The sequence below is a fragment of the Urocampus carinirostris genome, chromosome 16 (assembly GCF_059441175.1).
Source record: "Urocampus carinirostris isolate Australia breed hairy pipefish chromosome 16, RoL_Ucar_1.0, whole genome shotgun sequence".
Taxonomy (NCBI): domain Eukaryota; kingdom Metazoa; phylum Chordata; class Actinopteri; order Syngnathiformes; family Syngnathidae; genus Urocampus; species Urocampus carinirostris.
In genome coordinates this window covers 23,963,306-23,977,222 of record NC_142364.1, presented here as the reverse complement: position 1 = coordinate 23,977,222, position 13,917 = coordinate 23,963,306, and the positions used below count along the sequence as shown (strand labels likewise).

At 39.1% G+C, this 13,917-nt stretch overlaps 3 protein-coding genes across 12 annotated transcripts in view; 2 read left to right on the top strand and 1 right to left on the bottom strand.

Moving 5' to 3' along the window:
- Window positions 1–159: 159 nt before the first annotated feature.
- On the top strand, window positions 160–1,302 carry bbln (bublin coiled coil protein). Its single transcript, XM_088319634.1, has 2 exons — window positions 160–450; window positions 552–1,302. Exons 1-2 carry the CDS (start codon window positions 372–374, stop codon window positions 776–778), a joined length of 306 nt encoding a protein of 101 aa, XP_088175760.1. The 5' UTR covers window positions 160–371; the 3' UTR covers window positions 779–1,302.
- On the bottom strand, window positions 944–10,245 carry ciz1a (cdkn1a interacting zinc finger protein 1a). The gene is made up of 15 exons (XM_088319629.1): window positions 10,122–10,245; window positions 9,530–9,743; window positions 7,460–7,590; window positions 7,140–7,387; window positions 6,954–7,041; window positions 6,719–6,806; window positions 4,827–4,915; window positions 4,600–4,748; window positions 3,806–3,936; window positions 3,621–3,714; window positions 3,417–3,530; window positions 2,895–3,008; window positions 2,746–2,824; window positions 2,447–2,568; window positions 944–2,335 (listed from the first exon to the last, which is right to left on the bottom strand). Exons 2-15 carry the CDS (start codon window positions 9,691–9,693, stop codon window positions 2,060–2,062), a joined length of 1,887 nt encoding a protein of 628 aa, XP_088175755.1. The 5' UTR covers window positions 9,694–9,743; window positions 10,122–10,245; the 3' UTR covers window positions 944–2,059.
- Window positions 10,246–11,000: 755 nt separating this feature from the next.
- dnm1a (dynamin 1a) overlaps window positions 11,001–13,917 on the top strand; it is a 78,653-nt gene continuing 75,736 nt past the window's right edge. For 4 of the 10 annotated variants that reach the window (XM_088356074.1, XM_088356072.1, XM_088356070.1 and 1 more), the window contains exons 1-2: window positions 11,005–11,127; window positions 11,391–11,815. In XM_088356074.1, coding sequence (XP_088212200.1) covers window positions 11,655–11,815 — 161 coding nt within the window. In that variant the 5' untranslated portion in view covers window positions 11,005–11,127; window positions 11,391–11,654. Of the gene's footprint in view, window positions 11,128–11,390; window positions 11,816–13,917 lie in introns of all 10 variants that reach the window. The other 6 variants (XM_088356069.1, XM_088356067.1, XM_088356071.1 and 3 more) reach the window with 3 other exon arrangements.

The following is a 13,917-nucleotide window of genomic DNA, read 5'->3' as shown; positions in this document are numbered from 1 at the left end:
AATGTAATTACGCACACGGTAGTTTTATAATATAGAATTGCTGATTTCTCTGACCACTTTGGTTTAGATTTTTGTTTTAATTTTGTTGCAAGTGGGAGTAAATCTTTTACTTTACAATCTTTGTAAAAAGAATAAGCACCGCCTGCAAAGTCCCCATAATCCCTTTCGGTACATGCGTAGTAAATAAATAGATGATCCTCTAAGTCTAGCCCAAGTGTCTATAATGTTGAAGTTCAATTTTAGCTAGTGCACTGTATTTATCGGGCCGACAAATTATAAAGTTCGCGAGTTAATAAATTAACGTTTTGTGCATCTGTCAAAAAGTGGATAAAACGACGCTAAACGCCAGGTCATCTTGATGCTGTTTTAAAATGTCGGGACCAAACGGAGATCCCGACATCTCTATCGACGATGGTATCGTCGAGGACGGCGATGAATTTAATGACGAAGGTAAACCAGCATGCATAATGAACAAGATCTAACCTCCATATAAAATAGTATGTAAACCAGTTTGTTAACTAATGAACCGACGACGATCATTCATATTCCAGAGTTTGCAGCGATAAACTCTATGCTGGACCAGATCAACTCATACCTCGACGGCCTGGAGGAGAAAAACGACGCGCTCAACAATAAAATGCACGAACTTCTTGAATCTAATCGACAAGCCCGACTGGAGTTCCGAGCCCAGTTGGAAGAAGCGAGGCAAGGGGACGATCACTCCTCTTCTAAAGCTGGAGACGAGGATCACGATGGAGAAACAGGACCTCAACAGTGATAACAAATTTAGGATAGTTTTCGGATTGCATGCAAAGATGAATAGAATAAATTAATCTACACGTCCTTATTCTCCTGCATTGTTGTATGTGCAGTGTAATTTATAGTATTGTAGCCTCTTTTTCTGTCCATGGTGACTGGGAAATAGGAACATAGTTTACAGCACTGCAGACGCTGATGTATTTTAATGTTAATTAAAACAAACATTCAAAAGATGCATTTTACAGAATTGAGCATTATTTAAATTGCGTCAATTGCTGAATACAAATGTAGTCCCAAAAAACAATGTTTTAAAGTCACATCTGTCAGTGCTACATCAAACTTGAAATTCCTGTGAAGGCTAATCATGTGCTAGGTCACAGGGCGATGACGAGTTTTGCTACACGTGAGCAAGAATAAGTCAATGGAAAGAACCACAAATGAGGATGAAATGTCATTGAACAGTCAAAAAGGAAGTGATGCATTCAGAAACTTTTGAGAACAGTGCAAAATAGAAAAGCGCAAATAAAAGCACACCTGTACGAAGCAGTGGTCCACTTTTCTTTCACCGATCAAAAAAACCCCAAAACTGATGGCCCATAACTAACACTAAGGAGTCTCGTGAGAAAGAACCCTGGCTTAATCCAATTTTTTTTTTTTTACTGGATGCGATTTTGTTGTGTTTTCCTTCAGAAACACAGAATATCCAAATCAGTTTTTTTTTTTTTTTGGGGGGGGGGCAATGGATGCCAATTTAGGTTTCTCAAGAGGTAAATCAATTGAATGTCATCATAGTGGACCTGAATGCATGCTTTAGATGCAGCTCTTGTCAGTTTTATGTTTGCCTCTCTGATGAGATCTGTTGGAATTCTGTAGTGTATAATTATCCCTGTTTGGCACAATTTAAGAAAGATGGAAACCTCAGATTTCACACAAAGAATGGTAATGATAGAAAATACTTTTTGTAAGTATCAAAAAAGCTATGAAATTGTTATTAAGTCTCAACAGCGTTGAAATTGTTATCAAGCAATAGAACCGCTTGGTCAGGATTTTTTTTCACAACTTCACTCAAGCCTTATTTTTTTGACATCACATGAGCTCAAAGTCTTATTTTTTGTTTTTAGATATATAGAATCTTCCAAAACTTCAATTTTAGGCAAAACAGCATACAATTACAATTGTTGTCTGCTTGAGTTGGGGCTTATTTACCTTTCATTTGTTTTGCTTTCATCACATTTTTATGGTACTATGCACCGCCCTTGAATTTAGGACACAGAATAGGAAAATGTATCTTATCAATCTTTCAGCGTCTACTCGCAGCCCTTCCGGATCTCCGTCTGGTTCGTGGATCCTTTCCTTCAGCAGAAAGCTCGTCTGGAGTTGTCAACTCTTGACAAGGGCTGGGCTGACTTTCTTTGTCTTCGTACTGGTCTTCTGTCCCACTGCAGAGGTTTGATGCAGAGTCTGCGCTATTAGACAGGCAAGATGCTTCAGGAGTATCCGTGGGTGTCTCTGTCAATAATCCGTGATTGGTGTCATCAGTTAAGTCACATTTCTTGCTCAATGATTCTTTGTATTTCTGGGGACAGAGGATGGCAAAATATCACAAGAGCGAAAAATGCATCACACTAACATTTTTTATTTCATTGAACATGGGCTGTTTTGATGGTGCACATTACCATGATCCTACCTTGAGGGTGTCAAAGTGCTCAAGAGATTTACAGTGGGTGTGTAAAGTGGACGAGTCAAAATGGTAGAATTTGTTGCAAAGTCGGCAGATGAAACCAGCCACCGGCACAAAAAAGCTGGACCCTGTGGGGGAAAGAAATGGCAAGCATCATCTTTATCAGTGATCTCGACAGGAGAACAAGTCACTTTTCAAGCATTAAGGATCACAGACTTTGTAAATGTGCACCACCCATAATGTTATACATGAACCTGAAATTTGGCAAGTTAAAGAAAAAAAGGGAAGGTAATGATGGCACTCACCATAGATGGTGTCAGGATCATACTGCTCATCGCTGCCCATGTCCTTCAGTGTCACCTCTTTAGATGAGCTCCATTCATCCTGTAACCAGAACAGAATGCTGAGTCGGCAAGATTTCATTGGAAGTATTCAGCATTGAAAAATAAATAACCTTGTTCTCCAGGTCTTCTTCTTCATCAAAATCAAGCCTCTCATCCTGCCCATCTTCTTCTTCTACCTTAAAGCCGTCTTTATCAGGTAGCTCAGACGAGGTGTGTTCTTTTTGCTGAACATGGTCAATAATATGGTGTCAATGATAATGAGGAATGTTTAAGGGCTGGGTTATACGGCCTTAATTTAAAATCCCAGTCTGTTTCCGATTTGAGAACTATGCTCAATCAAGCTGTTGTGAATGAAATGTACTAGCACTATTTTCTTAAGGATTGGTCTTTTGTGGTTGTCTGTCCCCCCCAACTCTAAGAATAATTTATGTTACAAAAAAGGTGGCGACCCCTATAATGTACCCTAAAATGTGTTTTAACCAATTGAAATAGTCTTATTTTTAAGATTAAATTTTTTTCAACAGAAGGACAACTTTGGTCATTGTGTGTGATTAATGTTGGGCTTCAAGGTCATTAAGGTTAAGAGAAAAAAATAAACAGTCGCCTTTCTCGTGAGGAACATCCTTCAATACCTTTTCTAATCTCTGACAGTGCTCCTGGGACTGCAAGTGAGCTATAAATAGTTTGGAACTCCTGAAGTGTTTCTTGCAGATGCTGCAAGACGACACAGCCGCCCTGCTTGCAAGCTGAAAAGAAGGAGAGGAAACACAATAAATGTTTAGTCAATTCTGAAAACAGTCTCTGTCCTATTTTTAAACACAAACAATTCAAATTACTTTGTGCTCTTCTGTGTGATGATGATCTGAGAAGCTGGTGGAGTAGTGAGCGCCACAGGTCTCACACCAATGTGGCATGTCTATTTTTTTCTCTCTTTTGGGAGCAAAATAAAGACTATTAATGTCTGGAAGATTCTCAAGACACAAATATGTTTTGGTTTAAAATAAACAAAACAAAAGCGCACCCTTCTTTATTGCCCCCCTGTAGAGTCTCGTGCAATCGTGGGAGGAGTGTGACCAGGCAGGCATTGCTCATGTGCTGGATCTCCATCATCCTCTGCTGGTGGGAAACACTGTTCATATGACTCCGGAAGTTCTTTGAAAAAACACACAAGTAGACAGTTAGAAAAAGTGTAGGGTGATGACATCTTAGTCTTTGGGTGTAGGAACCCCCCACCCCTTTATCCAGCTACAAACAGAAAGACTTAAGTCCCTGGGATTAATGGATCAAAAAGAAGGAACTATGTCCACCTTTCTATGCCGTCTGATGGACAGATGTTTGTCTCTCTTTATCCCTGATGGACAGAACTTTAAAAGACACACATCAGTGGTCCCCAAGATACCCTTCTCTCTGATAATTGCAATAACAATGCTCCACTGATAGAAAGCTTCAAGATGCACACCATATAAGTGTATTCTATATTTAATATTGGACAAATGCAAATGAGATTGTTAAGATGTGATGATGATTGATGATTTAGGATTCCTGATTGCAAAATGTTTAGTTTGGGATATTGTCCACATATGTGTCTGGCGTAAAACTTCCCACATTGGGGTCTGTACCGTCACTTTCTTTCTTTAAACTATACACAAATCCACGGTCTAATACAACGGACGCAGGGACACATTTGACGTCCTCTTTTGGTACTCTGGGGCACTTGCAATCGGCACTCAGAAATCCCCCAAACTATTTCATTTTAAACACAAGATAAACCCGCTACAGGAGAGTGTGAGCAATTAGAGCAGATGTTTGACATACTTCTTGACTGTGGCAAGTGACGGTGCAAAGGTAGCAGTAGAACTTATTAGCACCCTCTGCAGGGTCCTGTTTGTCAGATGGCTCGGTAGCTTGGCTCTCCCCCTCTTGGGAACCAAGTGAGGGGCCTCTTTCCTCTAAAAGGAGGCTGTCTGCAAACATAAAGAGGGATTACCTGAAACTAGTCCAAAGAAAAAAAAGAATAATTGTAGAATAATTTTGAAATTTGCCGTCAATCTGGGAGTCTTCTGTGTTATATTCAGAAGAGAGGATATCACCATCTGATTCTGCCGTGGTGACAACTGGATGTGTAGGAGATCTAAATGTGTTGACACAAAAAAAAAAAAGAAAAAAAAGGAAGAAAGCGAGCATTTTTATACACTTTTAAGATAGCGGCTGCAATTGTCTGTGCTTTCACTGCGTCCGTATCTGGAGCAGGGACGAAAGACATGTTATTATGTAAAAGATGGATTATTTCTTGTCTTAAAATCCACTCAACTCTCTTAATATTCAGACTTTACAGCCATTCCTTCTTTTTTCAGCATTTAGGTTCCTGAAAGTATCTGGAATAAGTGAAATCTATTAAGTAGAAACTATTTTTTTTACCTACAAAGAAAGTTGTACTACTGTACTAGATTTACTACTGTAAACAATAAATTTTTAATGTTTTATTTATTTATTACAAATAACCTCTCTTTAAGGGACTGATTAGCCAATAAGAATGCAGAACATTGACAATCAGTGAAACAGCGAGACTGAAAGGTGAACCATTGGAAAGCAAGGGATTACTGTATTCTAATAGATTACACATTTTTCCACTTGGACGTTTGACTTTTTTCCTGACAGAAAACATTTTAAACAAAAAAAACACGAATGGACTAAATAAATAAAATAAAATATATGAAATGAAATGATCTAAAATATCTTACAAGTAAAATTAACTTTTACACTGCATGTAAGGTACTTGTTCCATAAAATAAAATAACTCATTTTTAAAGTACTTTCCAGGTGCTCATTTAGACCTGCCTAATTAAGGACTCTGATGCTGGATATAAGAATCAAATAATCATCACGAAAAAAATCAGCAGTAAAATAGAATTTATCGCAAAATTACTGTTTAAACTGCATTCTTCAGGCTGAACGCAGTCAGCTGTACTTCATTTTTAAGCAAAATATTTATATTTGCTACATTGTAGATTGTACATAAACTAGTTAGTATCCGACTTCATACCGGGATGATTTCTGACCACACGGTCGTAAATCCATTGCAATGGCGCTATCTTCTGTCAATTTACTGTACCGAGTGCATTGGGAGATTGCTCTGCAGCCTAGTTGCCAAAAATTGGGTTTCCAGGTTGCTACTAGCCTTGGTTCCCTACATTGAATGAAATAAGAGTATCTTCTGGAAAAAAAATGAGCATCTGCTATAGGAAAAATCTGCATCCCTGAAAAAAACTGAAAATCTGTTAAATTTAAATCCAAATGAGGCTTTCTTCTATTCTACCACGTCACAACTCACAGGCATAGAATGTCGTAGTGTCCATTTACCAGCAAGCCTAATTTAGTATTCAGTAACTGTATTTTTTGGATTATTATGTCCACCTAAATACCCAGAAATTTCCAGAAGTTCAAAAGTGCACCATATAATCTTGTGCGCCTTATTGACCGGAAAATATGGTAAATAAATTGGAAATGCATAAGAACAACGAAATGCAGCAACAATTTTTACTTAATCCATTTATTTTGGTGGAAACTACATTCCACAATGTTACTTTATGTCCCATAAAATAGATATTCTTAAATTTTCTGACTTAATTCATGCAACCTTAAGTCTTAAAGAAGTTTTAATATTATGTGCCTGATAGTCCGGTGCAGTTTAAATATGAAATGACTTCATAAAATCCTTAATCTGAAGCGCCTCATAGTTCAGGGTATATGGTATTTGGATGGGTTCTTCGGTACATGCTACGGACTGTATTTTTTAAGGCCTCTTTGTCTCTCTCACTCTTACTCTGATGATAAAAAAGTTTTTATATAAGATTTCGCCTGACTTTGTACCTGAATTCTGTGATAACACATTGACGATCATATTCTGGATCAACATTTTAGATTTTGCACTCACTCTTCCACTCTTTGCCTCTTCACTTCAGGCTCATCAAGTAATTCTTCAAATCTCTCTGTAGATCCTTCTTCCAACTCTTCCACTCCATCTAATAAATGAGATTCAAACATGAAAATATTCTGTAGTCATAGTGGGCATGTAATTTTGTTTTAGATGTTTTCATTTGTACTCTTCATCAATGGATTGTTTTCTTGATTTTGAGGTTTACTGCACTACTTTCTAAATTTATACTTACCGGCATCAGTTTCTCCAACACTGCCTGCTGCTGGAATATCCGCTGCACATCCGTCTGACACCTGCTCGCTATCACTCTTCTTTTCAATCTGGGGAGCAACAGTATCACACAGAGAAAGGGTTAAAGTACTTAGATTTCACCCTTTACCGCATACATATTTTTTAATGAAGCTTCAACTGTTATTACAGAGCTAGTGGTGGTAGTAGAGGAGGTCGTTGCAGTACTGCTAGTGGCAGAGCCAGTGGTGGTGGTGGTGTTATTAAAATAGCGAGGGTGAGGATGAAAGGCCCGAGGAGTAGCTGGGAAACCCATGTTTCCCATGAGGGGTGACTTCATAGCCATGCCCATTGGAACCGGTCCAAGCAGAGACCTGTTTGTTGCTGCGAAGAATTGACGGAACTGCTGCCCAGCCATTCCAAAGTTACGCATGTTACCTAAATGCGACAGGGTAGTATGTGTTATGTATGTTTCATTGTACTGAGCATTTATTCGCGTTCATGCTTTACCCTGCATTTGCTGCATCATTAAGGCTCCCTGCAGCATGGGATTGGGGCTTATGATGGTGGTCTGGGTTGCCTGGCAGAGGTTGACCATTCTTGGAGGCCCGGGTGTTGTATGTGGAGGTACGGGGATTGCTCTGGCAACAATAAAAACAGTAGTCAATTTCCATGTCATACAAAGAAGTTATCAGTATCTGTGGTGATATGAACTTTTTTGAGGTATCTGAAATCACATTATTGATTGTCTTCTAGAACCATTTTAAAAAGAATCATAAACAAAATAAATTGTAATTTGCCATTAAATGAATTAAATAATAAAGAAAATAGTATGGTGTGTTCAAAAGGTGATTGAATAAATGCAATCAATCCTTAGATGAAAGGGGATGTTAGGTTCTAATGGTACCGGTATCAATCACTACTCAAGGTTTGGGTATCCGTATCGGTGTGAGTGTGGTATAATACATCACCGGTCTTAACCATTACATGTTGTTCTTAGAAAATTAGTATTGTTGTACCAAAGGCATGTTTACAAGTATATATTTAACAGCGACAAAAAAACAAACAAAAACAAAAAAGAAAGAGAAGAAAATCATACTCATAAAATGTGAATAAACGAAATAAAATGGTGTATTTATTGAATACATATTTAAGTAATGTCACAACCTCAAAGTGAATTTTCTAAACCTATTTTTGAAATCATGTATTTGTTAATGTAACTATAGCAAAGGTAAAAACAATGGAAACAGGACAAGGGGCAAAAATCTCTGTACTAAGGTATGTTGTATTTATAGGAGTTGTTCGATATGGTATTTTTTTTAAGAGTGATAGTGAAAATGAAACACACCTTGAGTAGGTATCGCCCCCCTTACACACAATGTTACATAAAAAATAAAATAAAAACACATTTAAAGAGCCACAAATGAGGACATACTGGCATACAACATCATTGTGTGCCGTGCTGAGAGTTTGGAAACAGACAGGAGAAACATAAAGAGAGTCAGCCCAGGAATACATTGGCTGCTCTGTGCCCAGTCTAGAGGACATTGCTGGTTCATGCCACCACAGGAAATCCAACAACATTATCAAGTACTTCTCCCCACTAGGCCACTACCTTTTCGACCCCCCGTCCTCTGGCAGATCCTTTTTCAAGTTTTAGGTTTCATAAAAAAGGACTAAAAGGCTTTAAGACAGTTTCTCCCCCAGAGCCATCATGACCCCAAGTAAACACATCAAACTGTGGAAACATTATCTTTCCTATGGAAATGAAAAATCAGCACTCATATTTTAGTTTTTAACTCTTATTTTTTCACCATGTTGCTGCTAATATAAGTGCACTGAATTATTGCAGGGCAGCGCGGCGGAACAGTGGTTAGCGCATGTGCGGCCAGTTCTGAAGTCATGAGATTGAACCTGTGGAGTTTGCATGTTCTCCCTGTGCTTGCGTGGGTTTCCTCCGGGCACTCCTGTTTTCTCCTACATTCCGAAAACATGCATGTCAGGTTAATTGGCTGGTTCAAATTGTCCCTAAGAATGAATGAGCGAGAGAACTGTCTGTCCCTGTGTGCCCTGCGACTGGCTGGCAACCAGTTCAGGGTGTCCCCTGCCCACTGCCCCCGCGACCCTACTGAGGATAAGCGGTGTAGATAATGGATGGATGGATGAATTATTGCACAATTTCTGATGCAACGAGATCTTAGGCCAGTCTACAAACACTACCTTGTAAATAAAGCATATCTATTCCAATGATCTTTTTAAAGTATAAAAGTATTATATTCCATGTGTATCCTGGAGTGTCATTTCTCACCTCGTTGTAAACAATACATTGTTGTCATTAACAGTAACGACAATAGAATTGATCTTTAAATAATGGCAGGGTATAAATCTTCAATATTGAATATCGTATTGCCAACGAATCATTTGTTCAAGTCCAGATACCTAAGGGGAATACAGATAAGTTAATAAAAATATACCAGCACCGGTACTGATACTTCGTATCATCCCAAAATCACCTACACAAACGAATAATTTCAACAGTAGGCCTCGTGTAAAGCCCCGGGATGGTGTTGAAAAGCTCACCGCGGTGCTTGGTGATGGTGGAGGCCGACATGGTGCGCCGGAGCGGTCTGTGACTGTGGCGGCGGCGGAGGAGGAGGCTGTTGTTGACTAAAAAGTTGTTGCAGTTGCCGCAGATGCTGGTGATAATGTTGCTGTTGCTGCTGGTGGTTGTGATGGTTGAACATTGTGGTTGAAGAGCTCAAGGTGCTCTCGCCGTTCGCCGAAAGATTCAGAGCTTAAGAGATAAAAAACAAGCTAAATGCTAACTAGCCAACTTTCAATGACAGTCGGTCCAACAGGTCCTTTCATAGGTCGCGTTAACAACTAGCTAACGTTAGCAGTTGAGCTAACACAAAGCGCGAAGTTGGATTTATTTAGCCTTTACTACATTAAGCCGAATAAATAAGCATCTCCAACATAAATGAAGCCTTGGTTCGGAATGGAATAGTCATGAGCAGACTACAAGGTTTACAAAAACAATAACGCCGCTTTAACTCAAATAAACAAACGATGGACGCTACAGGAAGCTGTTAGCTTAGCCTAGCATAAAAAGGGTTACACGCACGATCCTTGTATTTTATGTCAGATTTCTTCGATACGTCGTCGTACCTACCTTCCAAAAACGCCAAATCTTAATTATATATTTCAAAAGAGAACCAAGCTGTGAATATGCGTTGGACGCGTCAGTTAACACTGAACTCCAAAATACTCTGCGATGTTGGTTTTGGTACCATCTAGTGGTTATGTACAGGACCAAAAGCTAATGCGTCGCTTTCTTTGGGACAACCTGTTTTAGTTCCTTTTGGGCCTTATTAATGCGATTATTTTTAGTTCATCTCTATGTTTCAAAATAACTCTATGCGTTCTACAGTGATATTAAGTTTTAGGTGTTATGATCATGCAAAACAAGCGTTATTTCTGTGGCAAAATTTGAAATTCAGCACCATGGACAGATCTGCAGAGCACTAGCTAAGAATAATATACAAGAGACCCCCGGATACGGTGCCCCCACCTTAAGATGTTTTCAATCTACGCTAAGTAATACCACGTTTTTTGGTTCCTCTTTGCAACATTTCACCCAACCCACACATACAAAATTCAAACTTTTCAGTCTTGTGTATGACATTACAACTAAGATGCCTGTCGGTTATTGGCCGACATTATAAAAAATTGATTTCCGTCATGGCAGCATGAAAATACAGTTATGGCTGAACTACTCCCTACAATTCCTTTTTCTTTAGTTCCGAATCTCGTGTGCTTTGTAAACAATTTGTGAGGAAATATACTGTATATTTTGTATTGTATTTATTAGCTATGGGTCCCAAGCCTTGCAGTGATGCTATAGATGAAAGCAATAACATGGTAAGCAAGGAAACAAAGCTTGCAGTTATCAAGAAATAAGATGAGGGCCACGAATCGATACCCTCGCTCAGTTGCCTGGCCAAACTCAATGAAAGACCAGGGTTATTATCAACAATAAGGAGTTGTTTAAAGCAAGCAAATATTATAAAGTTTAAAATCAGTTTGCTTCTTAATACACCGTATCTGTCTCCTCATCTCGTGCATTAACCCGCTACTCCACTCAACCAACTCAAGTCTCAAGTCACTTAGCACCCAAGGTAAATATGATTTATTTTTTCTTCTAGTATATGTTTGACTGTAATGCTATTCAATTAAATGCACATATCCAGTATCACACATCACCAGTACTTACTATGTAGTATTTTGTCATTTTAATGATTAGAAAAAAAAACTATACTCATGCCGTAGGTTCCTGTATGGTTCGCTCCATCTTTGAAATCAATTTGGTAATTATAGTAGAACCAAATAACGGACATTTTTATTCACACAACAAACGTATGTTGTTTGCCTACTATCTCAGACTCCAGAACAAAGCTCCAAGCGGAGCAGAGGGCCCCCAAGTGGAAATATTTGAGAACTGCATCTTGGAGTATTTCACGGGAAATACACGGAGAGCTCATACTCATCCTCGACCTGATTCCCCCCGCCCTCCTGCGGTACTCGCTGGTAGAGACGCGCACCAGGGACGGTAACGCAACGCAGGGCTCGGTCACGGCTCCTAATAAAAATCTAACGGTATAAATTAAACCCAGTACATCCGTCGAGGACTGTCCTTCACGCCACGATGGGGAACCGGGGCATGGAGGATCTGATCCCCCTGGTGAACCGCATGCAAGATGCCTTTGCCGCCATCGGCCAGAATGCCAACCTGGACCTGCCTCAGATTGCCGTAGTGGGCGGACAGAGTGCAGGGAAGAGTTCGGTGCTGGAGAACTTTGTGGGCAAGTAAGTGGATTTAAAATATTTACTCTATTTAGCGCATCGTGTATATTACCCCCATCCCCCCACCTCATCTGCCTCCACACCTCCATGTCATTCTTCCATTTTGTAGTGCTGTTAAATTGTAAACCGAGGACAATCTCATTTTTAAAGTCATTTGTCAAAATGCCTTTTTGGATTTACCGTAATGCATTACCTGCTACAAAGCTGCACAGTGCATTAAACGTTGGAGACCCTCTCAAGCTTATCTGCAACCTAGGATTGGCAACCAACGGCACACGAGCGGTACATGGCCCACCTAAACATTTTATTTTGTGTTCAACCACTCATAATTAGCTGTTTATATTCAATGTACACTGGAAATGAAATGAAATGAAATGAAATGAAATGAAATGATCTGCATTTATATAGCGCTTTTCAAGTCAATGACTTCCCAAAGCGCTTTACATTGTGCTTCACATTTCCCAATAGCGGCCGTGATCTGTGCAGCCATGTAAGGCGCTAACCTGCTTATTGGGGGTATTGGGGGTTCAGTGTCTTACCCATGGACACTTCGGCATGTAACACGGACAAGCCGGGATTCGAACTGGGATCCCTTAATCCTAAAACGATCGCTCTACCTCCTGAGCTACTGCCGCCCCACTGGCACATGTCATCTTTGCAGCCAGGCCCCAATGTTGTCCTCTGTGTGCTATTTTAATCTCAACCTAAAACATGCACACTGATTCATATTGTGGTTATTAAAAAGGCTTCAAAATACAAACAGAATAACCGGTACAGTATTATGCTGTATGATGACATTGTCTGCATAAAACAGAGGAAGGGGAAAGAGAGAGTCGTCCACCTGAGCTTTGAGCCTTTACAGCTCAGCCCCTCCATCTGGTGTACTTATGAACGAAGCTTAACCAGCAGTGGCCAGGCGACAACACCCAGGCACCTTTATTTAAGGACAAGCGTACCAGTATGGTGTGTGTTATGTGTATAAACCACAGCTAGCTGCTGAAAGCAAGGTCAGCTTCTGTGCCCAATGCTTTTGCTTCAAGTTGACGCGGCAACACACCATTTTCAAATTAATCCCAATTGACAGGCATACATCCACCCCTGAAGAGATTATTTCAAATTATATGATTAACAACAAGGTCTAAGATCTCATTAGGCACAAATATGCTCTCTGCTTAGCTTTTTTGCACATTTTTCTAGTAGCAAACTCTAATCCTAAAATTTAGCAGGTGCACGTGATGTTGTTTTATATGTTATAATGCAGCATTGTGTGAAGATGTGTGTTTACCTTGTAAATGATTTGGTAAACATACGTACACAAACTTGCTGTATTATGGGAAATGTAGGCACTACTGTTCGAAACTGTATCACCTTAATGAACTTTGATTCAAAACGTATTACACCATGTTTCTGCAGTACTATGTTTGATCATATGAGTATGACTTTAGTTATAAGCTTATATATAAACATACTTTTGACCCCTTTGTAGTTCCTCTATATCAGTGGTGCCCTAACTTTGGCCCAGGGGCCTTCCTTGGTCACTGCTTATTTTCTGTGACTTGGGAAGGGTACAAAAAATGCTCATACTGAATGGGTTATATATGCTGTAGAGCTCTCATTAATATTTTAAATTTCAAAAGAACTAGGTCTGGGTGATAGGGCACAACAATAAAATATTGTTTTTTTGTGATCATTTTGGATGGTTAGGATTTCAATAGATTATTTATTTGAAATTGTTTAGATAAAAAGATAATAAGATGTACATATCACAATATTTTAAACTTTAGTTTCAAGAAAGTACGCTGTATGCATGTTAGACAACAGTGACTGATTTCAAATTTATTATTTATTCATTTTAATGTAAAATTGAAATTCATAGTTTGTGCAAAAAATATATTGTCCATTAATTATGCCTAGAGTGCTTAGTAATTATTTTGAACACATCTCATAAACCACACAGTCAAGGATTATGCTGATTTTACCAAAGCTTTTACTAATCAGAACTAAGTCTTGAATTATCCCCCTTGAACTTTTGGGACTGAGAGGTTACAGGTTCGATTCCTGACTCCATTTGCCATTCACATTACCCCCAATGTCACAATTTATAA